General features: G+C 39.2%; 1 protein-coding gene across 16 annotated transcripts in view; it reads right to left on the bottom strand.

The window, feature by feature from the left end:
• Positions 1–682: 682 nt before the first annotated feature.
• Positions 683–27,026, bottom strand: part of LOC125458783 (prominin-1-A-like) — a 240,952-nt gene continuing 214,608 nt past the window's right edge. For 2 of the 16 annotated variants that reach the window (XM_059646690.1, XM_059646696.1), the window contains one exon: positions 15,845–17,031. In XM_059646690.1, the coding sequence (XP_059502673.1) occupies positions 16,899–17,031 (133 nt within the window). In that variant the 3' untranslated portion in view covers positions 15,845–16,898. Of the gene's footprint in view, positions 2,553–3,778; positions 3,824–15,496; positions 15,587–15,837; positions 17,032–27,026 lie in introns of those variants that run through there. The other 14 variants (XM_059646698.1, XM_059646726.1, XR_009445857.1 and 11 more) reach the window with 13 other exon arrangements.

Consider the following 27,026-nt stretch of genomic DNA (forward strand, 5'->3'; position numbering starts at 1 on the left):
ACATCCACCACTTCCTGAGGAAGTTCATTCCACATGCAAACCATACTCGATGTAAAAAACTTGCCCCTTGTGAAAACAGAGCAAAGCAGACATGTAAGTGAACCATGAAATAATTTGTTCATTTGAGGATGGATGAGGTGCATTAAAGTCATTTTTATGGCTTAAAGGTCCAAATAGTCAAAACGTAAAATAAGCCACTTGATGATACAAAATATCTTGGGAAATCAGCACGTGTTAACAGTTTTAGAACTGCTTCAACAGCTTTTTGTAGATCAACTACTATCATGAAGAAAGATAACCAGAGCAATGTATGTGAAATAACAAGATGTAGAGCTGGATGAACACAGCAGGCCAAGCAGCATCATAGGAGCAGGAAGGCTGACGTTTCGGGCCTAGACCCTTCATCAGAAATGGTATGTGAATGTAATGTATGTGAACATCACTTCCAAGTCATACACCATCCTAAATTTGGCACGTGAAACTGGCACAGGTCTATATTGTGGAATCTGCTGCCCAACACCATCAGAAGAATTGTAATGACTGAAAATAGCAGTCTGCTGCTACCTTCTCAGGGAAACTAAAAATGGGCACAAGTGTGGCCTTACCTCATTGTTACACTCCGAGAATAAAAACTAATCTCTAGGATCATCAAAATGGGATTACTTTTAATGGTTACTGTCATTTTTAGGTTTCAAAACATAATTTATTTGCGTTAAGCATGATTTCACACACTTTAAATTGTTCATCGAGTTAAAGCAGAAATCCATACAATCATAGAATTACTACAGCATGGAAGCAAGTCATTCAGCCCAACAGGTCCACATCATCCTTCTGAAGAGCATCCCACCCAATGCCATTCCCCTACCCTTTCCCTGTAACCCTGTGTTTCCCATGGTTAGTCCACCTAACTTACACACCCCAGACACTATGGACAATTTAGCATGGCCAATCCACTTAACTCATATGTCTTTGGACAGTTGGAGGAAACCTGAGCACCCGAATGAAACCCATGCAGACACAGGGAGAATGTGCAAACTCCACACAGTGTCCCAAGATTGGAATCAAACCTGGGTACCTGGTGCTGTGAAGCAGGAGTGCTAACCACTGAGCCACCATATACTGTGTTTAAGCAAAATTAGGAACTCACATAGGCTGACAAGTATGGAATAACATATTTGACATCCATAGTGGCGAATTTATAATTTTGGTTATACCTTATCCACAGAGTTTTTCACCAGAACTGAGATGAAAATGGAAGGCCCTCAGGGTTTCATTTTACAGAATTCTAACATATGGCACACAACCAAATTGACCAAAGGAATATTAAAGCTTTTGTGTTTCTGTGAAGACGTGTAGTTGAGGAGAGATTACTAGGAGTGGGGTTTCATGGGTTCATCAGAAGAACAGTGAATTGAAAAACAAACAGGACCAAGTTTTGAAGATATAATTACATATTATTGCGGTGAAGCATTTCTTCAAAATGAAACAGACTTAAAACGTTTCTGGGAATGTTCTTTTTGGAAAGTACAGTTAACAAGGTGCCTAGTATCCAAGATATTTTATTGAATATTCAAAATAGAAGTTTCCATAAATCTATAACTATGAACATATTTACAAATCCAATTCTAAAAAAGCTGGTGATTAAAGTATATAGTATTTGCGCATTCGACTTAACAATGACAGAGCCTGAAGGACACAATGCAAGACACAAAGCTGTGTTGAAATGCTTTGGATATTGCGCACCTTAAAAATAAAATGGCGCACATGATTATTAGAGTATGGCAGTAGTCCAGTAAATTCAAAGATCTAACCAATATTACTACAATATTCTACATTAATTGTAGCATAAATATCTTGAAACAAAACAGTTAAAGATACCATCTAATTTAGAAAAGTAATTGGATTTTCTTGTATAACAGCTCACTATTTACTATTGCAAACTCTCAAAATTTGCATCTCATTTAACAAAAGGCATGATAAACTGTAATAAACTATTTCTCCCCACCCCAAAATCCCATCATTAGTTAAAACAGCTAGCCATACAGTACAGAAGTACAAATCCATCAGTTGTAACTAGCATTCAATTTTTAAGTATATTGTTGCATTTAAGAATTGCTATATCAATTTTCCACACATACAAAATATTTAACCTGATTAACAGTATGCAAAATTAACTACATTAAGAATTACAAGAATGATTAATTCAATAGCCTTATAATACACAATGTCCAGAATAAAGAAGTCATGAAAACTGTTTATAAGGAAATAAACAGTAAAAAGAAAATGCTAACATAACGTGTGAGCAAAAAAAAGCATTATGATTTTACATAGTGAGATACTACGCCAAGATATAGGATAGGGGACTGCAGAAATGAAAACATACTTTCCCAAGTGTTCAACTGTTTATTCTGAATATATATTAATAAAGAGAATAACAAGGTACACACTGACTAAGAAATGCACTGGGGTAGATGCATCTGAAGGTCTTTTCTTGCAGGGTATAAATAGATGTCAATTGATTGCTGCACCCACCAAAATGTTTGATAGTCGTCCTGTTGGCAGCATAGAAAAGAATAGAGATATGAAATTTGAAGAAAATTAAGTCACAACCAAAATATGCAATTATTTCTCCTTGATGTTGGACTGAATTATATCAAATTTGACGGCAGTTGTCAATCTGTAGCATGAAATAGATTGCACAGACATTTGGAGCTGCACTTTCAATTCAGAGTTGGGAACCCGATGCCTGGTTCATTTCCAAGTCCCAGTGTTGGGCCTTGCCATGTCTATGGTGTTGATTATTACTGCGTTTCAAATTGAGTTAATAACTTTATGAATGTCAAATCCAGAAATTATGATGAGCTGTGCATCAAAATGTTCACAAACATGGATTTTTTAAAATATATGAAAAATATTAAAAGTTCTATAATCTATGTTGTTCAAATACCAATCTAACCGGAAGTAGTAATTTACAGATTATAGATCTCTGAACATACTAAAAACCAGTTGAAGATACTTTCAAGATTCCTTTTGTGTGTACATGGGAGTAGAAACTGTTGATCTGGCTGGGTTCGGTTTCTCAATCTCAAAATGTATTTTAATAAACTTGCAACTTAGTTCAACAGGCTGGTTTGTCTTGGATGGTGTCAAGCTTCTTAAGTGTCACTGGACCTGCACTAATCCAGACAAGTGGGGAGGTTTCTAGAACACTTTTGACAGGTGCCTTAAAAATGGTGTACAAGAGAGCAATTACTTGCCAAAGTAATCCCAGCTTCTAACCTGCACTTGTAGCCATGGTTCATACATGGCTGGTCAAGTTCAGTTTGTAATCAATGGATAACCCCAGGATGTTGATGGTGAGGAGTTCAGCGATGGTAATTCCATTGAATATCAAAGGAGGTGATTCATCTTCTGTTGTTCAAGATGATCATTGCCTGGCACCTGTGTAGTGCAACTGTTGCCATTTATCAGTTGAAACCTAAATGTTGTTTGTGTCATTTGTGGACATGGGATGCTTCAGTATCCGAGGAACTGTGAATGGTGCTGAACATTCGTGCAATCATCAACATGTACTACAAATTCTGACTTTATGACAGATGGAATGAATGAAACACTTTAAAATGGTTGGGCCTAGGGCACTGTTCTAAGAAATTCCTGCAGAACTGCCCTGGGACTGATGCATGCAGATAAACAAATTGAATCCAAACATTGAGAAAAAAACAACAGCTTGATTCTGTTAATATCAAAATGATTTTTAAGAAAATCTTAAGAAGCCTACCTTCAAGAAACTGCCCAATGTGTCTACCAGTATTCCATAATACTGCTACAATTTTAGACAAAAATGAAAATGTTAGCATAGGCAAAATTTCAGCATTGCTGTTATTCCATTTAACTTTAAAGACAAGAAATGCTATTTGTTCAATACTGCAAGGAATTTCTTCCAATATGGCCCATTCTATCCAGTTCTAACATTCACATTAATATCTCATTAAAATTATGACTACATATTTATTAGTAGTCACAGCTACGCAATACAAGACACTAAATATAATTTTGTTCAACATTTGTATTGACAAATTTGAATGCAACAAACTGTATAGCTTTACAAAGCACAAACACTTCACAGTTCTAAAATCTAAAAGGTGCTATGGCACACAGGATGGGTGAACACTACTGGGTAAGAAATAGAGACTGATTCTTTATATGGGGTAGGGGGATCTTGTCGGAGATTTTAGGTATATCTGTCTCAGGCAACTATTGGCTGTTTGTTTCAAAATGAAACAAATAATAGTTATTCGTAATACAAAGAATAGTGCAGCACAGGAACAGGACCTTTGGCCCACCAAGCCTGTGCTTGCATAGATAATGATGAATTATAAAATACAGCTTTCTTTGCAGCACTTTATGACTGTTATATATATCTTATGAGCTCAAAGAACATTTGTTATTGATACAAAAGCATTAAATATATTACTAAATATAATACTAAGCACAACTTACAAATTATTATTGACATTGTTCGATACAATATTCAGGGCCAATTTGTGAGCTAATTCAGTATCTTGGCAATATTACTCTAAAAGATCAACATTTATTCAGTCCACCTCATTCAACAGGTCCAGAGATCAGAAATCTTTATAGTAAACCATTTTCTAATGTGTGACTCCATTAACATGTCAGAGTCTTTGAAACGATACTTTGTCCACTTTCCAGTCAAAGCTTTGTCAATATTCACTCTATGTCAACAACTAAATCATTCTTTTTATGTAGGATCTTGCCTTTCAATTATCAATTCTCTAGTGCCAGACTTTAACCCTAACTGTAACATTCACTTTTTAATGTAGAAGAGCCCTGTTGACTGCAGTGACTCTCATCTTGGGTTGTGGTGTGGAAGAATAAATGAAGAGCTGTGGTCATTCCTGCTGAAAAGTGTTTAACTGCCTAATGACAGTTCTTCATAAACTGCAGTGTTCTACTGAAACAAAATATACCCAGAATCTCTCAAATAATTAATAAAGTACCTACTACTACTCAGGGAACAGCAAATGGCTTTCAGAGCAGAATAAATATTGCAATAGCTTTTAAAAAATGATGTTTTAGTGTCTATTAACTGTCACCAAAATCTGATTACTCATTGATTTATACTTCTATCTTATTAGTTGTTATTCAATGTTCAACTGATCAATATGTAAACTGAGAAATTAGACTAGTGTGCCAGAGGTGAAATGCCTTTAATTTAACCTTAAGCAGTATGTAAGCCATAGAAATGGCATGATTTTGTATTATATTGTGAATAAAAACTATTGAAAATTCCTGAGAAGAGACAGTAAAATTAGAAATTTGATATTGGTAATTGTGAATCAGTTGGGAGTACTCTTAAGTCAAAACGTTCTGGATTCAAGACTCACTCAGGAGACTTGACCATACACATCAGTGCAGTACTGTGGGAACACTGACCGAGGGACTGTCTTTTGAATAAGGGGATAAACACAGGCATGTCTGTTCTCAGTTGGATTTAAAAGATCCTACTGTACTACTTCAAAAAAGGGCCGAGGTGTCATTTCCGGTATTGGGATAATTTTTTTTTCTAACCACTACCACTGGAGAACTACAGTTTGTGAGAATTTGCTTTCACAAATTCGCTCGTTTATATTACAACATATTATTACAATAGTAAGTATGCTTGAAAAGAGATTGTAATGTGTTGAGTTCATGAGAACTAGATTTTAAATGTTAAACAAACTTACGTTAAAGAAGGTAAGCCAGCAATTGATATCTAATTTAATTTTCATGAGGAATACTACAAAGGCAAAGGGAATGTCTCTAAGTGATGAGATATGCTTAAATTATTTTTACTGGAGAAAGGTTATCAGGGAAGTCATGTTCAAAGTCTTCAAAATATGACGTTTCATTATACCCTGTTTGACTTCTCTGTCCTCATTAGACTACGGTAAATGTGGATCAGATTCTAAGCCGGAGTTAATTCCTTCAAAAGGCTGCATTTACAAGGGAACGTGACAAAGATAGAAAAATGTGAAGGCCTGAACTTGAACTTGTGAAAAAGAAGGTGGCAAGGGAGATAAAGAAAGAGAATTTCAAAGCATGTATGAATTCAGACAATGTTTTGTATTTCTTCACAGCAGTGCAGGGAGAAGGTTAATGATCTAGTGTACCTGGAAAGGGTAGTTGCCAACATCCTCTCTACTACCTCATGCTAATAGAGCCACCATTCACTCTAACACTGCTATTGACACTAACATTACCAAGGCTCATGGACTATAGCTCAAAAACATGTAGCGATATTGTCCTGAAGGGAAAGTTGTCTGCAAGCCCAAATAAGCAAGCAGGGAGCTGTTGCCAATCTGACTTTCATGTCAAGAATTAGCACTATCTAGGTTTTCAGGGAAGGTGAGGAGAATTGGGAGCTGCATCGAAGTGAGATGACTTCAGCCAATAATGAGATGCAAATACATGGAAATAAGGTAGTTGCCACTCATTAGTGAGGTTCAGAACTCTTGTTAAAACCCTATGGGGAAAATGAGATTTTATTTTTCGTTTTCACCGGGTTTTGCCAACTTTCTTGCCATTGCTCATGCTGCTCAAAATTTGCCAGGAATAAAGAAATGTTACTTGACAGGCGAGATAACAAGGTGTAGAGCTGGATGAACACAGCAGGCCAAGCAGTATCAGAGAAGCAGGAAAGCTGATGTTTCGGGCCTAGACCCTTGATTAAAAAAGTTAGAAACGATATTTGAGAATGTGAGAACTGTAACAACAATGGGATAATTTTGAAACAGCATCTCATTAGCATCCTGGAGAATGGGAAAGTTTCAAAAATTAGAAAAGTGGTGATTCTGGCAGATTAGTACAATATATCACTCAACCAACGAGGAGACAGCAGATCTCCACTTGCAAATCCACAGTCAAAATGGCTGAAAAGAAGATTCTGGTACTGGGGAGGAGACAGATGGTAGAAGCTATTCTGGTAAGTAAAAATAATATAATGGAGAATAAAATTGAAGTAAAGAGACCAGTACACTTTCATTTGCAGTGCAGGGCAGATAAGAGCAAATTGCAGGAAGTGCAAGTTCAATCAAAGTCATTTGACACATAAGGAGACTTCTGAAATAACAATATAACATTTTGAGAAATAGTTGGAGAGGCAGTCAATCATTTATGTAGCTAATGATATGATTTGGTCTTCTTATTGGTTTGGTAAGATATTATTAGGGGCTTTTAGAAAGACAACTGCCAAGTGGTATTATTATTGCATGATTCATCCAGAAACTTGGCTAATGTTTTTTGAACCTTGGGCAGGATTCAATTCCGGCAATGGCAAATGTTGGAATTTGAATTCAAAAAATAATCTGGATTTAAGGGTCTAATGATGACCATGAAACCATTGTTTTTTTCTGACAATCTGCTTTACCAATGTCCTTCAGAGAAGGAAATCTGCCGTCCTTACTTGGTCTGACCTACATGTGATTCCAGATCCACAGCAATGTGGTTGACTCTTGACGACACGCTGGGCGATTAGGGGTGGGGATTAAATGCTGACCGAGGCAGAGATGTCGACATTCCATGAGTGAACAAACAAATACCAATGATATACATGAACCTGTTTTCTCGTATAAATTCAATTTACAAAATGACTTAGTAATCAGACTTGTTACTGTGGGAAATGTTCCAATTTTAACTATTAATGGGGTAGATTTAATGCTGGGTAATAATTTGGGTGGAATGAAATGGAATTAATCAAGATGGTGGATTATATGGGACTTCCCTTGGGAATTTGAAAAAAAGTAAAATTCTCAGAAAATAGAGCAGCTGAATTAGTTAGCTGAACTTCTTTGAATGTAGCCCAGCAGGCAGATCCCACTTTGTGGAGGTAATCTCAGATAGTATATTTTGAAAAAGAATCAGAAAGGATTCCTGAGAGTTATCTGAAAAAAAATGACATGGAGGAGAAAGTGGAGACTTCCTCACAAACAAGCAAATGAAGGTTGGATAGCAGTTGATCAAGTTGTTATTCTTTTGGGAGTTTCTCCACAGTGAAATTTTAAAACTTGTTTATGAGATTCTGATGGTCACTGGCCACAACTAAATAGTAATTCAGGAACAAGAAAGACTCAGGTTAAAATGGTGAAGCACTTTTATTGGTCAGGCTTGTAAGGAGAAATGGTTGAAGTCTGCAAGACAGACAATGTTAATCAATTCATCAGGAAGCCCCAGTTAAACCATCTATATTGGTTGTATTTCCTAGGTTTGATGATCTATTCAATATGGTTCTAGCAGCTTGTATGTGATCGCCACACAAATCTGAACAGGGGCATCAATATCCTTCAATCATTATGGATTTGTCTATCCAATTTCCAGAGGCAAGTCTTTAAGAAGAACATAAAGGAAGTAATCAAAAGATTGATTCAGTTTTTCACCAGGCCTGGGATGTTGAAAGAGGTTAGTTTTATCAGAGATTAAGTTGTGCTTCACCACCATTGCAGGAGTCAATGTGTAGTCTAGGATTAAAGCAGATCAAATCATGCACATGCCACTCTCGGTCTCCATGTACATCCAAATTTAGAAACAATGATTAAGTTTATTGCCATAAATATCTCAATCTATTTCATTTTTACTGCTTGCCATTAGAGATGTACCTAACAAGTCAACTGGTTGCAATCTCTTTAGGTTTGTTTATGGGCATGAAAATATGGGCACTAAAATTCAAAGAGAAAACTAAAGCCCAAGAAGAAGTCACTTACACTATTTATTCAAGCTTCAAAAAAGAATGTGAACAGCATGTACAGAATCATCAGAATGTCAAGGTTTGTCAAAAATCAATAAAACACCAAACAAATAAGACGGCTGAAACCCATCTGTAAAACTTGGGTATAAACTATTAGTTCTGTTATCTTAATCAAGTGAACTATTGAAAGCTAGGTTTATTAGACTTTATTTTGTCTATTGTGGTTAGAAACTAAATGAGATAAGCAATGCAAATTTTGTCCAGACAGAAGGAAACATAAATGAATGCATCAGATAAATATGCTGAAACAACATTACGACAGAGAGGCTGGTCAACTAGTGAATATACTCCCATAGTAAAGAAGGAAAATGGTGATCTCAGTATGATATCAAGATCTGATTGACCACTAAGATTCTGCTTTAGAACATAAAACATAGAACATAGAACATTACAGCACAGTACAGCCCTTTGTCCCTCGATGTTGTGCCGACCTGTCATACCGATCTCAAGCCCATCTAACCTACACTATTCCATGTACGTCCAAATGCTTGTCTAATGACGACTTAAATGTACCTAGAGTTGGCGAATCTACTACGGTTGCAGGCAAAGCATTCCATTCCCTTACTACTCTGAGTAAAGAAACTACCTCTGACATCTGTCCTATAGCTTTCACCCCTCAATTTAAAGCTATGCCCCCTTGTGCTCGCCATCACCATCCAAGGAAAAAGGGTCTCCCTATCCACCCTATCTAACCCTCTGATTATTTTATATGTTTCAATTAAGTCACCTCTCAACCTTCTTCTCTCTAATGAAAACAGCCTCAAGTCCCTCAGCCTTTCCTCGTAAAACCTTCCCTCCATACCAGGCAACATCCTAGTAAATCTCCTCTGCACCCTTTCCAAAGCTTCCACATCCTTCTTATAATGCGGTGACCAGAACTGTACACAATACTCCAAGTGCGGCCGCACCAGAGTTTTGTACAGCTTCACCATAACCTCTTGGTTCCAGAAGTCAATCCCTCTATTAATAAAAGCTAAAACACTGTACGCCTTCTTAACAGCCCTGTCAACCTGGGTGGCAACTTTCAAGGATCTGCGTACATGGACACCGAGATCTCTCTGCTCATCTACACTGCTAAGAATCTTACCATTAGCCCTGTATTTTGCATTCCGGTTACTCCTCCCAAAGTGCATCACCTCACACTTGTCTGCATTAAACTCTATTTGCCACCTCTCAGCCCAGCTCTGCAGCTTATCTATGTCTCTCTGCAACCTACAGCATCTTTCGTCACTATCCACAACTCCACCGACCTTAGTGTCGTCTGCAAATTTACTAACCCATCCTTCTACGCCTTTATCCAGGTCATTTATAAAAATGACAAACAGCAGTGGACCCAACACCGAACCTTACGGTACACCACTAGTAACTGGTCTCCAGGATGAACATTTCCCATCAACTACCACCCTCTGTCTTCTTTCAGCAAGCCAAATTCCGATCCAAACTGCTATATCTCCCACAATTCCATTCCTCCGGATTTTGTACAATAGCCTATTGTGGGGAACATTATCGAACGCCTTGCTGAAATCCATATACACCACATCAACCGGTTTACTCTCATCTACCTGTGTGGTCACCTTCTCAAAGAACTCAATAAGGTTTGTGAGGCACGACCTTCCCTTCACAAAACCGTGCTGACTATCCCTAATCAATTTATTCTTTTCTAGATGATTATAAATCCTATCCCTTATAACCTTTTCCAACACTTTACCGACAACTGAGGTAAGGCTCACTGGTCTATAATTACCAGGGTTGTCTCTACTCCCCTTCTTGAACAGGGGAACCACATTTGCTATCCCTCAGTCATCTGGCACTATTCCTGTAGACAATGATGAGTTAAAGATCAATGCCAAAGGCTCGGCAATCTCCTTCCTGGCTTCCCAGAGGATCCGAGGGTAAATCCCATCCGGCCCATCTTCACCTTCTGAAGGATTTCTAATACCTCTTCGGTGTGAACCTCAATCCCACCTAGTCTAGTAGCCTGTATCTCAGTATTCTCCTCGACAACATTGTCATTTTCTAGAGTGAATACTGTTGAAAAATATTCATTTAGCGCTTCCCCCTATCTCATCTGACTCCACACACAACTTACCACTACTATCCTTGATTGGGCCTAATCTTACTTTCGCCATTCTTTTATTCCTTAAATACCTATAGAAAGCCTTAGGGTTTACCCTGATCCTATCCGCCAACAACTTCTCATGTCTCCTCCTGGCTCTTCTGAGCTCTCTCTTTAGGTCTTTCCGGGTGACCTCGGAGCCCTCAAGTGCCCTAACTGAGCCTTCACATCTCATCCTAACATAAGCCTTCTTCTTCCTCTTGACCAGAGATTCTACCTCCTTCCTAAACCACGGCTCCCGCACTCTACAGCTTCCTGTTACAGGAAAGTAGTGCTGCAACAAAACTGACTAATTCAATTCTGTGACTTGAGAACTGACAACAATTGGAAGTTTGTACTTAGTAAGCAAATCAATTTTTCTAAAAGATAAACAACAAATTCTAGCTAAAGTATGCTCTGCTTTCATAATCCCAGATGGCCTACAGAATGTAAAATTATGCTATTTGGAATGAATAATGTACCAGTAACCGCACAAAGATTCATAAAATTACACAATTATATTATGTACAAAAGTTGATTTGAAGGTAAATTTAGCAAAATGTGAATTTGCCAAATCCAAAGTCATCTACTTGGGACATGTTGTTTATGGAAGATCAAGTATTAATACAGGGATTGAGTTCAAGAGGCGTGAAGTTATGCTTCAGCTATACAAAACACTGGCTCGGCCACATCTGGAGTACTGTGTCCAGTTCTGGTCGCCTCATTACGGGAAAGATGTGGAAGCATTAGAAAAGGTGCAGAGGAGATTTACCAGGATGCTGCCTGGAATGGAGGGAAGGTTTTACGAGGAAAGGTTGAGAGAGCTAGGGCTTTTGTCTTAGAATGACGAAGGATGAGAGGTGACTTGATAGAGGTATACAAAATGATCAGAGGTATAGATAGAGTGGATAGCCAGAGACTTTTTCATAGGTTGAAGATAACTATTACGAGGGGGCATAATTTTAAAGTGAGCGGAGACAGATATAGGGGAGATGTCAGAGGTAGGTTCTTTACTCAGAGAGTGGGAGGGGTGTGGAATGCGTTGTCAGAGAGGGTAGTGGAATCAGCCTCATTAAGGGTATTTAAGCAGCTATTAGATAGGCACATGGATGTTAGTATAAGGGAGGGGATGAGGTTAGATAGACCTTAGGTTTAAGGTAACAGTTCAGCACAACATCGTGGGCCAAAGGGCCTGTACTGTGCTGTACAGTTCTACGTTCTATTTATTGCCCAGAAAAGCTAAAGTTAAAGCAATTATGGACTTTACTGTCCCTAAAGCAAAATAGGAAAGAATATGGGTCCTCAAAACTGTATAGGTTCTGCCTGAAGTTTGACTTTTAACAAACTAGTTGAAGAAAAATGTCCATTTTAAGCAGGCAGAGTTTTGTCAGATCAGTTTTCAGGAATTGGACACGTGTCCAATCTTTCAACATAACTATTGATAACAGTGATGTAGGTCTAGGAGCAATGTTGCTCCAAAACATTCAGTGTTCCATTTCTCGAGTAAGCTTAATACATATCAGCAAAACTACTCCACAATTGAGAAGGCAATAATTAAAAATATGTGTTGTGGGTAATCAAGGAGTGGCATTATTTCACACTGATCCTCATCCACTGGTCTTTTTGGAAAAGTTCTGCAGGAAGGAAGGATATAATTGTATCGGAGGCAATTCAGTGAATGTTCACTAGATTAACTCCAGAAACAAAAGGCTTGATTTATGAAAAGAGTTTGAGCAGTTTAGGTTAATGCTCGCTAGCATTTGGAAAGATGAGGAGAGATCTAATTGAAGTGTACAAGTTGCTAAAGGGGTTTGACAAGGCAGATGTAGAGCAATTTGTTTCCTTTGTGGGACAATCTAGAATTCATAGATTTAGACTAAGGGATGCCAGATTTAAAACAGAGATAAAGAGGAATTATTTCTGTTAAAGGGTCATGAAACAATGAAATTTACTACCCTAGATGTAGTGGAACTGGGTACACTGAATAACTTTAAGAAGGAGACAGATTATTTTATTAATAGCTTAATTGTCACATGTACTCATATGAGTACAGTGAAAAGTTTACAAGTTGTCACTTATGGTGGAGCAGGCTCAAGGAGCTGAATTGCCTATTCATGCTCCTAGTTTTTATGTTCTTATGCATGAAGAATCTTCAATCGTTTTGAGGAAGAACAATCTTGCAGCTTTTCAATGTAAAAATTAAGGATGTTGCTGAGAAAAACTATGGCTGGATATAACATGGCCTTCAGGAGTGTTTTGGGTAGGAGGCCATATAAAATAAGCTGGTTGGTGAGTCTACCACCTTTTGACCCATTCCAGAGCTCACCACCATAATCTAGAGGGCAAGAGGGATCTAAATCAACAGTTTACCCATCACTTGCACTTAAATAATTCAGCTCAGTTGAACAACTGGACTGGTTAAAAGCTCAATTAACTTCTACTTCAAATTTGTTTGAAGTAAAATAGGTTTTATTTTAACTGTTTAGGGAACTTTGAACAAAGCAAGAAACTCTTACCCCCTCTCTGCCCCAACTCCCCTTCACCACCATCTCCCCAACCGCCCAACAAACATCTAGTACCTCCCAGAGTGGCTTATAGGAAAGCCTGATTTCATGTCGCTGGCCAACTGTGACAAAAGCTAATGGAACATTATACTTTATTGTAAGAATAATGGAACGCAAGAATAGGGAAGTTTATAGGGCATTGCTGAGACCAAATCTGGAGTTCTGTGTAGGATACTGGTCACCCTACTTACAGAAGGATGTTAATGCATTGGGAACAGTTCAGTGAAGGCTTACTAGATCAATACCTGGAATAAACATTTTCCCTTATGATCAAAAGGTTAGATTAGCTAGGCCTGTAAAATCTGGAGTTTGGATGAAGTGTGGGTAACCTAACTGAAATGTATAAAATTCTGAGGGGGCTTGATCGGGTAGAAGTGGAAAGGATGTTTCCTGTTGTAGGAAATTTGAACTAAGGTTCATGATTTGAACTAAGGTTCATGTGGGGAAATATAAAGTTGTTCATTTTGGCAAGAAGAATGGAAAGGTAGCAACATAGAAGAGGAGTAGGCCATTCAGTCTGTCAAACCTGCTTCTCTTCAGTGTGATCATGTGTGATCATCCACTTCAATTACTTTTTCTTAATCATCATTTAGAAAGATCATCTCGCATTCTTTGAAACTCTAAAACTTGAACATATTCAAAGGAAAAAAAGGTGGATACAGGTAAAATGTTTTCACTGTTTGGGGAATCTAGAACCAGGAGAAACATTTCAAAATAAAGGGAAAGTCACTCAGGACTGAGATCAGGAGAATTTCTTTTACTCAGAGGATTGTAAATCTTCAGATATCTCTAATTCAGAGAGCTGTGGAAGCTCAGTCATTGAGTATGCTTAAAGAGGTGATGTACCAAACTCTAAATATCATTAATGAAAAGGGACATGGGATGATTAAGAAAAAATAATTGAAGTGGATGATCACACATGATCACACTGAAGAGAAGCAGGTTTGACAGACTGAATGGCCTACTCCTCTTCTATGTTGCTACCTTTCCATTCTTCTTGCCAAAATGAACAACTTCATATTTCCCCACATGACACTCCTTTTGTCAAACTTTGATAAAGGATTCTACTTCCATTGGACTATAAGATTGAGTGTTAATTTCACTGAGGTGTTTAAAATTATAACAGTATTTGATGTAAAAATGACAGGAAAGCTATTTCCTCTGGTGAGGGATTTCATAACAAGGCAAGTCATTCAAATGTGAAATGCGGGTGTACATTTCCACATGGATGGCAATGGAAACTCTAATCCCCCAAAAACTCTGGATGCTGGGCCATTGAGGTTTTTTGGGCTGAAATCTATTTTTATTACATTGCTATTGAATATGGAACAAATCTAAGTAAATAGGATTTGGCCAGAGATGAATTGTGATCTCATTGGATGGTGGAACAAGCTCAAGCAACCATATTACCCACCTCTGTTACTATAATTTAAGATTAACAGAACTATTATTGATCAGGTTAAGGGAGTTTTAATAAATAGTTTTGTTGCATAGATCATTCAAAGAAATAATATTTCAATTTTCAAAGTAATTGTGGTTCAATGAGTAGTACTCTTGTGAACAAATGGGTCTCATTCCAGGTCTTGAGCAAAAAGGTCTCAGCTGACACACCAGTGCATTACTGAAGGAGTACTGCAAAGTGTAACCTTACTCTTATGGGTATCACCTTTTGAATGAAATGTTAAGCCAAGGCTCCATCTGCCTTCTCAAATGTGCATAAAAGAATCTATTGTATTACACGTATTTTGCGGAGGAATTGTGATTAACCCACAATGCTCTGATTAATATTTACCTAAAAATCAACATCACTAAAATCAGCTTATCTGGTCATTGTTCCTTTGCTGTTTATGAAGGTTGCTATAGTGATTCCTATATTACAAGAACTCCAACATTTGAAACATTCAATTGGTTCTGAAGTGCTTTGGAGCATCTTGAGGTCGTTAAAGGTTGTATGGCAACTTCCTTTCTTTCTATGTGATGTTATTCCATAATTTCCTTTTGAACAAAAAGAGAAAAGTATAGTATATCTAGTACCTTAACAACCCAGGAGTATCTCACCAACCAGAGACCTTTGGAGGAGCTGAAGCTCTGGGGAATCTGGTCAAAGTATCGTAAGGAGGACTGCTATTGATGTGAATAAAACCAAAATCAATTAAGCCAAAATATTTACTGCCATCAGTTAAACAGCTATGTTCTACATTGCGTTTGACATCATGCCATTTAAAATAAAACATGCATCTGCTCAAAATAATCATTCTTCACTTCATTCAAATAGAAACCACAATATTTTATGAAATTGAATATTTGTCTTCAATTTTTTTTTGAGAAATGAACAATGCTTTGCTTCTCAAACATAACATTGTATTTAAAAGAATATTTGTTTGCCTTTGAATGTACATTCAAAATATTTACATATTACTAAATTGAAGCAAAATTTATAACACCACAAATCTCATGAAAATAACTTTAAAAGGCACATATGGGTACACTAGGAAACTAATTATAGTTTGTCAGTGTTTACACGCGATATGCATCACTACCCATTCAAATCAGACAAAACATGCTTTCAACCACCTTTTCACTGAAATGAACTATCGCTATCTTACATATTAGAGAAACATTAGACTGTATAATAAAAATTAGTCCGCGTAAATCCTATCAATCTAGAGGATGACTATTTCAATTCTTAGAGAGATTTCCATTTGGTGCTATGTGAACATGCATTCATTCGCAGAGCTGATCCACCTTGCAACTTATGGGATTCTACTGAAATAACTTAGACCAAAACACATTCTGAACTTTGCATCGTTTCAATTGGACCAAATTCAAAAGCCTTGATTTCCTCCAGTTTAATTTTTTCTTTTACGTTTCATTCCACAAATTACTTTCAAGAATACATGGGCTAAGAAAGTCATGATTCACAAATACACGTCCTGCTACTTCTAACAGTTTAAAACTTGGCCGTTAAGGAAATTGTGAACTATAGTGAATATGGAAATTAATTTTAGATTTTATTTTAATGCATAATATTAGATCATTGTCAGTTATCAATTAGCCAATAGCAACTATATGAATGGTCTGTGTTAAACATAAAATATTAGAGCTGTTTCACTCATAGTGAACAGTATAACAGACAAAAGATAACAGCAATTCTCATCTCTGCTTCACACCAAGATTACAGGTAAGATAAAATTAATCATATTTGTGCACTGTGTTAGTTTATATCAATAGTGCTAAATTATAACTTGAAATTGCAAGACAAAAAACAACTCTTAAAAAGTGACATTCAGGAATGAAAATGTCAGCATTTCAGCCATTTGATCAGGGATGAAGAGCTACAGAGATCTCTGCTAAAAGGCAAGTGGAGGGCAACAAGGAAGTGTGGTCAACTTTGGCAAAGTTGGCTGGTAAATGTTACATTGTGATTGCAGATGAGCTACTGTGGATGTATGATGATGGTCCATGACAGATGAGCATCACAAACCAGGAGAACAGATTTCCTGACAAGAGTCACTATAAGCAGCAACAGTAGCAGCTGTTGTAAGCAGGTGATGGGCATTCGGTTGAGCCTGAAAATGAAAAGACCAAATCAATGGTTGTTAGGGTTAGGAAGTGCTTGCTACTATTATCTAAATCCAGAAATAATCATAAAAGTGTGTGGTGAATTTGGATTTTCAAAGAGCTTTTGATGAGATCCCATATAACTGATCAGCATGCAAAACTAAAGCACACAAGATTGACAGTATATATTAGCATGGACTGAAAACTAGTTGACAGGCAGGAAACAGAGTGTGAATAAATGGGTCTCAGTCCAGGTGGCAGGCAGTGACTAGTGATGGACTGTAAAGATCAGTGCTTGGTCCCTACTATTCACTATAAATATACACTCCATGCGACTTGAGTGAGGAAAACAAATGTAACAATTACAAGTTTGTTGATGATGCAGAAATGGGTACGATTGAGAGTTGTGAGGAGAAAGCAAACAGGTGGCAGTGATTCAGTGGTTAGCACTGCTACGTCACAGCAGCCGGGACCTGGATTCGATTTCAACCTTAGGTGATTGTCTGTGTGGAGTTTGCACATCCTCCCCATGTCTGTGTGGGTTTCCTCCGGGTGCTCTAATTTATTCTCACAAAAATGTACAGGTTAGGTAGATTGGCAATTCCTCATTTACCATAGTGCCCAGTGATGTGTAGGCTAGGTGGATTAATCATGGGAAATGCAGGGTTAGAGAGATAGGGTGGGGGTGATGGGTTTGGGTAGGATGCACTTCAGAAGATCAGTGTGACTCGATGGGTTGAAAGGCCTGCTCCCACACTGTAGGAATTCTATGATTTTGAAGATGCTTCAACATGATTTAGACAAGTTTAAAGAGCCGTCAAATACATTGCACATGAGGTACAATGTGGCTGAATGTGTAATTATATAATTAATTGTGTGAAACACAAGGTAGAGCATTATTTACATGGTGATAAATTGGGGAATTTGGACATATGCAGGGATCTATGTGTCCTTGTACACCAGTCAATGAATGCAGACAGGCTGGAGTGGCAAGCAATCAGGAAGGAAATGGTATATTAGCCTTCATGGCAAGGGGATTCAAGTTCAAAAATAGGGACATCTTTCTGCAGTTATAAGGGCCTTTGTAATACCACACCTGGAGTACTGTTGCCATAAAGGGAGTTCACAAGGCAGATATGGGGGATGGCAGGAATGTCCTATGAGCAGAGATTGGTTCAACTGGCCTATATTCAGTAAAGTTGAGACAGATGAGAGGGGATCTGACTGAAACATACAAATTCCAACAGGGCTGAACAGACTACATACAGAGAAAATGTTTTCCCTGGCTGGGCAGTCTAGAATTAGGGGTCAATCTCAGGATAGGGGATAGAACTTATATTTAGCATTGAGATGAGAAAAGAATCTTCAGTCAAAGGGTACAGAATCTATGGAATTTTCCACCACAGAAGAAGACTGGAGGGTAGCGAATGCTTGTACCCTTACTCAAGAAGGGTCCCAAAGCAAAACCTGGGAACTATAGACTAGTGAGCTTAATATATGTGGTAGGTAAGTTACTTGAGAAGACTCTGAGGGATAAGATATACGTGCATTTGGAAAGATAGGGTTTGATTAGGAGTAGTCATCACAGCTTCTTGCCTGGGAGATCATGCCTCACAAATATGTTAGAGTTTTTTGATGACGTGACAGTGAAGGTTGATGAGGGCAGGGCAGTAGACATCGTCCATATGGATTTCAGTAAGGCCTTTGATAAGGTTCCACATGTAGGGTATTCTGGAAGGTTAGATTGAATGGAACCCAGGGAGAGCTGCCAAATTGGATACACAAATGGCTTGATGGTAATAAGCAGGGAATAATAATGAAAGGATGCTATTCGGACTGGAGGCCCATGACTAGTGGTGTACCTCAGGGGTTGGTGCTGGGCCCATTGCTGTTTTTTTATCTATATCAATGATTTGGGTGAGAATATACAAGAAAGTTATCAGAAATTGCAGCAGGATCTTGATCAGGTGGGGAAGTGGGCTGAGAAATAGCAAATGGAATTTAATATAAATGTGTGAGGTGTGGTGTTTTGGATAGTCAAATCAAGGTAGGACTTTCACAGTGAAAGGTAGAGCGTTAGAGTTCAGGTGCACAGTTCTCTGAAAGTGGAGTCACAGGTAGACAGGGCAGTGAAGAAAGCTTTTGGTGCCCTGGCGTTCATCAGTCAGCCTTCGAGTATAGAAGTTGGAAGTTATGTTGCAGTTGTACAGAACTTTGGTGAGGCTGCACTTGGAAAATTGTGTTCAGTTTTGGTCACTTTAGTATAGGAAGGATGTTATTAAACTGGAAAGAGTGCAGAAGAAATTTACAAGAACCTTGTCAGGACTCAAGGGACTGAGTTACAGGGATAGATTGGACAAGCTACGGCTTCTTCCCTTAGAGCGTTGGAGACTGAGGGGAGGATCTTATCAAAGTGTATAAGATCATTTCAGGCACAGATAGGATGAATGCACTCAGTCTTTTTCCCAGGGTTGGGAAATCAAGGACTAGCAAGAATACATGAGAACCTGACGAGCAACTTTTTTACACAGAGGATGGTACACATATCGAATGAGCTGTCAGCGGAAGTGGTTGAAGCGGGTACATTGACAACGTTTAAAATGCATTTGGACAAATACATGGATAGGAAAGGTTTTGAAGGGTATGGGGCAAGTGGAGGGAAATGGGGCTGGCGTGGATGGGCATGGACCAGTTTGGGAAGAAGGGTCTGTCTCCGTGCTGTAGGACTTAATGACTCAATGAGAAGACCATGGAGTCACTGAATATTTTCAAGACAGTAATAATTTTTTGGTATTAAAGGCATCAAGGGATCTGTGGGAAATAAAGACAATCACATTAAACAAGACAATCAGCCAAGATCATTCTGAATGGCAAAGCAGGCTTAAAAGTCCTGAACTAACCTGCTCCTAGTTTCTATGTAAGGCTTGTTTCCAGTTCTATTGTTTACTAACGAGCCCCCTGGAATAATGTGGCTACTAAGCAAGGTTGCCTGAAGATGAAGGTTGTAAGTAAAGTAAAAATGTTTCAAAAATAAAACTATAATATTAGTGTCAAATGTGAAAAATAGCAGAAAGTAAGTGTAGATTGGCGTCTCTTGGAGTCTGAACAGTGAGATCAGTGGCAGAATGAAGTGTATATGTGTTACATCCCCATCCACTGGTCCTGTTGTGGCCTCCGCTACATCGGGGAAACCAAATGGAGGCTTGGGGACCGCTTTGTGGAACACCTACGCTTGGTTCGCAACAAGCAACTGTACCTCCCAGTCGTGAACCATTTCAACTCCCCCTCCCACTCCGTGGATGACATGTCCATCCTGGGCCTCCTGCATTGCCAAAATGATGCCACTCGAAGGTTGCAGGAACAGGATCTCATATTTCACTTGGGAATCCTGCAGCCCAAGGGTATCAATGTGGACTTCACAAGCTTCAAAATCTCCCCTTCCACGACCGCATCCCAAATCCAGCCCAACTTGTCCCCGCCTCCTTAATCATTCCTCCCACATCAAGCCCCACCCCCAACTCCGACCCATCCCACCTCCTTCACCTGTCCGTCCTCCCTGGACTGACCTACCTCTCCCTAACTCCCCACCTACATTCACCTTTACTGGCTCCAACCCTGCCTTTTCGACCTGTCTGTCTCCTCTCTGCCTATCTTCTCCTTTATCCATCTTCTATCCGCCTCCCCCTCTTTCCCTATGTATTTCAGAATCCCCTTTCCCTCCCCCATTTCTGAAGAAGGGTCTAGACCTGAAACATCAGCTTTCCTGCTCCTATGATGCTGCTTGGCCTGCTGTGTTCATCCAGCTCTAGACCTTGTTACCTAATATTATAATTGAAGTGTTTTGTGAGATGAATGCCTATCAGTTGTACAGTGAGAAGGTTTGGACCTTCTAATACAGTTCTTTGACGAAAGATTATCTGTCAAATGCCAAAATGGATTCATAAAATAGAGGGGTCTTTCAATAGAAGGACCTATATCATAGACTTCAACATATTATTTAGAAAATTAACAAAACTCAATTTTGGATTAGTACAAACAATTAAATTCTGAATTGTGTTCAGCATTGTTGTCAAGGCTGTTTACTACTTCAGTTTTTGAAAAGACATATCTGTTGACTTGAGGAAATTTTTCCTACAATTCTTACATCCTTACTTGAACCAAGTGAAAGAAAGAATAGAGGGCTCATTCATTATCAGATATCTAAAAGGTCCACCTTACTGGGTGTAGGTATCAATGCAGTGCAAGGATTAAAGACAGGCAGAATGAGGGTGGAAGCATCTTTAGCAAATTTTGGCTGTTGCAAAAACCTTAACCAACAGCGTCGGAGTCACAAATTGATGCAGCAAATACAAATGCTCTTGATGGGCAGAAAAGGTCTACATTACTGATTGTGAAGCTTTTTTTTAATGTCTCAGTTGTTAAACCTAAAAAAAAGTTTAACAAAAGAATTTGAAAAGCCCAGCTAGGCTTTTGTTGACAGACATAAGTTGGAAAAATTCCAATAGCATCTAGTCAAACGGTTTCAATGAGCTTATTGTCGACATTTCTCCAAGGGCTATTATTGCATCATAGAAACATTGAATATATGAGCAGGAGCAGACAATTTGGCCCTTTGACCCTGTTCCATCATCTAACATGGTAATGGCTGATCATCCAACACTACCCTGTTCCCATTTCCTCCCCATATCCTTTGATTCCTTTGGCCCTAAGAACTATATCTCTAGAAACATAATGATTGTTTATTTGATTGGTAATTTAAAGAGTCTATTAATGAATAGTTGTACCAAATCCTATCTAATTTTTGTCAAAGTGTCATTTTCAGGGTATCTTGATGGGTGTCTCTTTGCCATACTTAGTGGGTTTTCTCGCACCATTGTCCCAAACCTACCTCATTAACCACACATCATACCCCGTGACATTCCTCATGTCAAATATCGGCTTGAATATCCCATTTGCCACAGCACGAGGTACTGACCAATGCTGCAATATCCATGATCCCTGGTGCCGGCACAACCTTGGAACCCCAGCCATGCACCTGGTCAAGCATCAGCAATCTGAAGTCGCCCTGCACTGTCAAAGTCATGGCACATTAGCCATAAGATCAACACTTCTCTCAAGGTGACACATGCTTGCATATACAACTGCATGTTCCTACACTTATCATGGTTTAAACACCAGGCTACACAACTTATCTGTTCTTAGCCACATCCCATGTTACAACCTTCTCATGTCACTGCTACTCTTTGACCAATGGCCACGATAGCCCAGTAGCTTATCATGCCTCAATATGAATTCATCACAGATAGAGGAACTTTCAGTCACCTCAAAACATTCACTTTTATTAACCCAATACAGCCATGCATGTTGAGCGATGTTTCTCCTGATCACTGATCCTCATTCTCCTCTTTGGAAGACTGTTTCTGCTCTTCTACTTTGGTAGCATCCACCCCGCTTCTGTTTGCTCCAATTTTATAAAACATAGTATGCTAGGAATATGCTGAAAACTTGAGGGTATACTGCAAGGCTCCATGCTGATAGGGAGGTGGGTCAGGTTCCAGTAAGGGTGTGACTGTTAGGTTCAGGGTGTGTATAGGGTCAGGAATAGTGTAGTCATCAAGAAGATAAGTTCTATAATTATCCAAGAGTTAGGCCAGGTTTTTTTTTTAATCCACTAAATTTTCTTGGGAAGTAAGACGACATTGGGATCATCTCACTGCACGTCATCATTTTTCACAAGCAGCATGGTGAGGGCGTCGGTAGGCAGTATGAGTTCCCAGCTGACAAACATAACTGCTTACATTTTTAAAAATTCATTCACAGGATGAGATTGCTGCTCACTAGGCCAGCATTTACTACCCATTCGAGAGGACAGTTCAGAGTCAACAATGTTTCTGTGGGTCTGGAGTTACAAGTAGTCAGGACACCAGTTTCCTTCTCTAAAGAACATCAGTGAACCAGTGATATTGGGAACTGCAGATGCTGGGGAATCCAAGATAATAAAATGTGAGGCTGGATGAACACAGCAGGCCCAGCAGCATCTCAGGAGCACAAAAGCTGATGTTTTGGGCCTAGACCCTTCATCCTCTCTGTGTTCATCCAGCCTCACATTTAGTGAACCAGATTGTCTTTTCTCAACAAGTGACAATGGATTCACTGGGCATCATCAATAGGCTTCCAGATATTTTATTGAATTCAAATTTCATCATTTTCTGTGGTGGGATTTAAATCCAGGTCCCCAGAACATAATTTGGGTCTCTGCACTAACAGTCCACTGATAATACCACTAAGCCACTGCCTTCCCCTATAGACCAATTCACCACAGGTTGCAATCCTGCTAAACTCGCCAAACTCGCCATGCAAACTAGCTGTTGGGTAAACTTGACATGGAAACCAGAGTGAATTCTTGATGGGCTCAACTCACTGCTTGCTCCATATGACCTGCATGTTGGGCACAGGGCATCAATATATCTGGGCACAGTCCACAGGCACCAGACACATGTACCTCACGTTCATAAATATTTGCAGCCTCTCTGAACTGTCATGTCAAATCTCTGATTAATTTACAGGTCTCTTCTGCAATTCAATATTGAATTCTGATTTGTACCAGCAACTCTTACTATAATGGTGCAGCAAGGACACTATGCACTCAGGGTCACACACCCAGATCATAGCCTGTCCGGACTGCATCTCCAGGATCTTCACATGCTGTTGTAGCGTTCACTCAATCTGAACCTATCTGCATGCTCAGAGCATGCCTGCCTCACATTGCCTGGTCTTAAAAACAGGAAATGCTGGGGAAACTCAGCAGATCTGTCACCAGCTGTGGAGAGAGAAACAGAGTTAATAGTTTGCCTCTTGTTTGGTCTTGCCTTGTCTGCATTTTGCCCCCTCAGCCAGAGTTAGCAGACTCATATAGCTGCTACCTTGTCTTGCCGTTTAATAAAGAAACAAAGGAAGGAAGCTTATCATAGTAGTCAGCATGCCTCAGTCAAGTCAAGGGGGTTGGCCTTATCTCAGGAGTTTCCAGCACAATAAGCCAGTGTGCCTCTGATATTGGTCTAGCCCCTGCTTGGAGTGATCAGAATCATAACGCTGTTTCATCAATGGCCTTCCCTCCACATAAGGTGGGTATAAGTGGATATGTTTGCTGATGACTGCACAATGTTCAGAATCATTCACAACTCCTGAGATACTGAAACACTCCATGTTCAAATGTATCAAGGTATGGGCATTCTCCATTCTTGGGATGTCAAGTAATATTTGCGCCACACAAATGCCAGGCAATGACCATGTTCAATCAGGAACAACCTTATCATTATCCCTTGACGTTCAATGGTGTTACCAGCACCAAAGTTTCCAATATCAACATCCTGGTGGTTACCTATAACCAGAAACTCAACTGGACTTCCGACATAAACTACAAGAGCAGATCAGTGACTAGGAATACTACGATGAGTAACTAATTTCCTAATTCTCCAAAGCTTTTCCACCATCGACATGGCACAGGTCAGGAGTGTGTTGGAATACTCCCCATTTGCCTGAATAAGTGCAACTCCAACAATACTTAAGAAGCTTAACACCATCCAGGACAAAGCAGCACACTTAATTGACACTACATCCACAAGCATCCCTCCCCTCTACCATCAACACTTAGTAGCAGCAGTGTGTACTATCTATAAGATGTAATGCAGAAATTCACTAAAGATCCTAAGACAGAACCTTCAAAACCCACAATCACTTCCATCTAGAAGGATAAGGGCAACAAATACATGAGAACACTGCCACCTTCAAGTTCCCTTCCAAGCCACTCGCCATCCTGACTTGGAGATATATTGCTTCATTCCTTCACTGTCACTTGGAAGATCTTGGAATTCCTTCCCTAAGAGCATTGTAGAACAACCTATAGCACATGGACCGCAGCGGTTCAAGAAGGCAGTTTATCACCATCTTTTCCAGGGTAACTTGGAACAAGCAATAAATGCTGGCCAGCCAGTGATGTCTACATTTCACGAGTGAATAAAAAGGAAGAATTGCTGTCCTCTTAAAGGGTAAAGGGCTGAATGACATGCAGTGCACCACTCATCTTGACTCTTTCTGGCCTATTGTGAGCTGTAGATCTCCTAATGAAAGACCTGAAGGTATTTTAGGAGATGAAACTGGGTAGCGCAGTTGTCATTTTGGTGCAGGCAGGGAGATGTCCCATGAGAGTGAGAAGGCAGTGCAGATAGCATTCGGAGTTAGTGGCATTGCAAGTTCATGCGGGTGACAGTGAGTGGGGAAGATATTGCAGGCAATCGTGAGACTGAGAACATGAGCCTTGACAGGAGATGGGTACAGTGGTAGAGACACAGTGAATGGAAGTATTGGAGAGAAGATGGTTGCACTTGCACTGGCAGTGTGGAGGAGAACATTGACCTTCTTCCTACAGTGCTTGGCATTCTTCCAGGCTGCTGAGGCTGCTCTAAGCCCATGTCAATCTTATTCCAGGCAGGCATAGTCTGGTGTCATGGCCTCAACCCTGGGGAAAATGGATGCCATGCATCTCGTCCAGTTGGACCTCTAGGACATGCCTTTAAAGTAGGGTGCTAATTTCCCACTTTTGGCCATGTCCAGGACAAATGCCAGAAACTGTGCAGGGCAGCTCTTGACTGATAGTATTTATCTGAGTGCACAATGTTGAAATGGTGCCAGCGTCAAAGATGCTGGTCAATTCTGGGACTTTTGGTCAATGACCAGCTGCTCCACAAATGATGCATCGTAAGGTGGGGTGAAAATCAGACTTGATACTCACCATAATGGCTGAAATGTTAATTAATGCAGTGATTTTGGGAAGGAACAGTGAAGAAACTCATGTAGCCTCACAGATATAATCACTCAACCAAATTCGACACGTCCTGAAAAAGTATAGGATTCAGCTCTTTATCTTTAATCTGCTCTTTTGGAGGGCTCCAGAATGAAGACAATTGGCCTTTGGCATTCAACTTCCCAGACATTTCCCACGGAATCAGATTCATCCAGAATTTCACAAATGCACCTCTAATTTATACTACTCTTAACAAATCTCCAGCCATAAGAATATCCAGGCCACAAGTTGTAATTTGAAGAGAAAATGAAATTTGTTAACTTGATATTAAATATATTTAATTCTATGCAGGTAATGGACATTAATTGGAAATTTACTTTTGTCTCCGTATACAGGCACAGACTGAGCCTGTTGGTTGTTGGGCTTAGCAAGTTATGCTTGTGATATGGAACTCTGTAATGACAAGGGTATTATAGTGTATAAACATTGGTTCCAGCTGTAACCTGGAATATACCATGTTGTTTCCTCACAATTCATTGGTTTGAATTTCCAGCTGCATGAGTCCTGATTTACCCAGACCTTCACTGTGCTGATAGTGGAAAAGCAGATGCATTAAAATAAGGATTACTCAACCTGATTGTAATAACTTTTTTAAAAAAAAATGTGTGGATTTATAACCAGCCCAATTCAAAGATTTTAGGATATTCCCTGAAAATATTTCTTAGAGACTATAATGTATCTGTATTACATGGTTGTGGAGGACAACTTAATGATCCAATAAAAAAGAACAAATAACTGTGGGTGCTGGAAACCTGAAGTGAAAAACAGAACATACGGGAGAAACTCCGAAGGTCTGGCACTTTCTGTGGAACGGCAAGCAGAGTTAATGCTTAAACACCAGTAACACTTCATCAGATGAAGGGTCACTGGACTTGAAACATTAACTTTGTTTTCTCTCCAAAGATACTGTGAGACCTGCTGAGTTTCTTCAACACTTTCTGCTTTTGTTAATAAACCATTGTCCATTTTAAATTTTATACCACTCCTCCCGTGAATATAGTAAAATTAGTCAGCCTTTATTTATGAGAAAAGCATTCAACCTAATCCAAAGCAATCACCATATTACAATCTTTCGGATTATTTTCATGAAATTATGGATTCTGAAATATTGAACAAAATTAGAAATTTATAACCTTTCCA

This window comes from Stegostoma tigrinum, chromosome 1 (assembly GCF_030684315.1).
Source record: "Stegostoma tigrinum isolate sSteTig4 chromosome 1, sSteTig4.hap1, whole genome shotgun sequence".
NCBI classification, from domain to species: domain Eukaryota; kingdom Metazoa; phylum Chordata; class Chondrichthyes; order Orectolobiformes; family Stegostomatidae; genus Stegostoma; species Stegostoma tigrinum.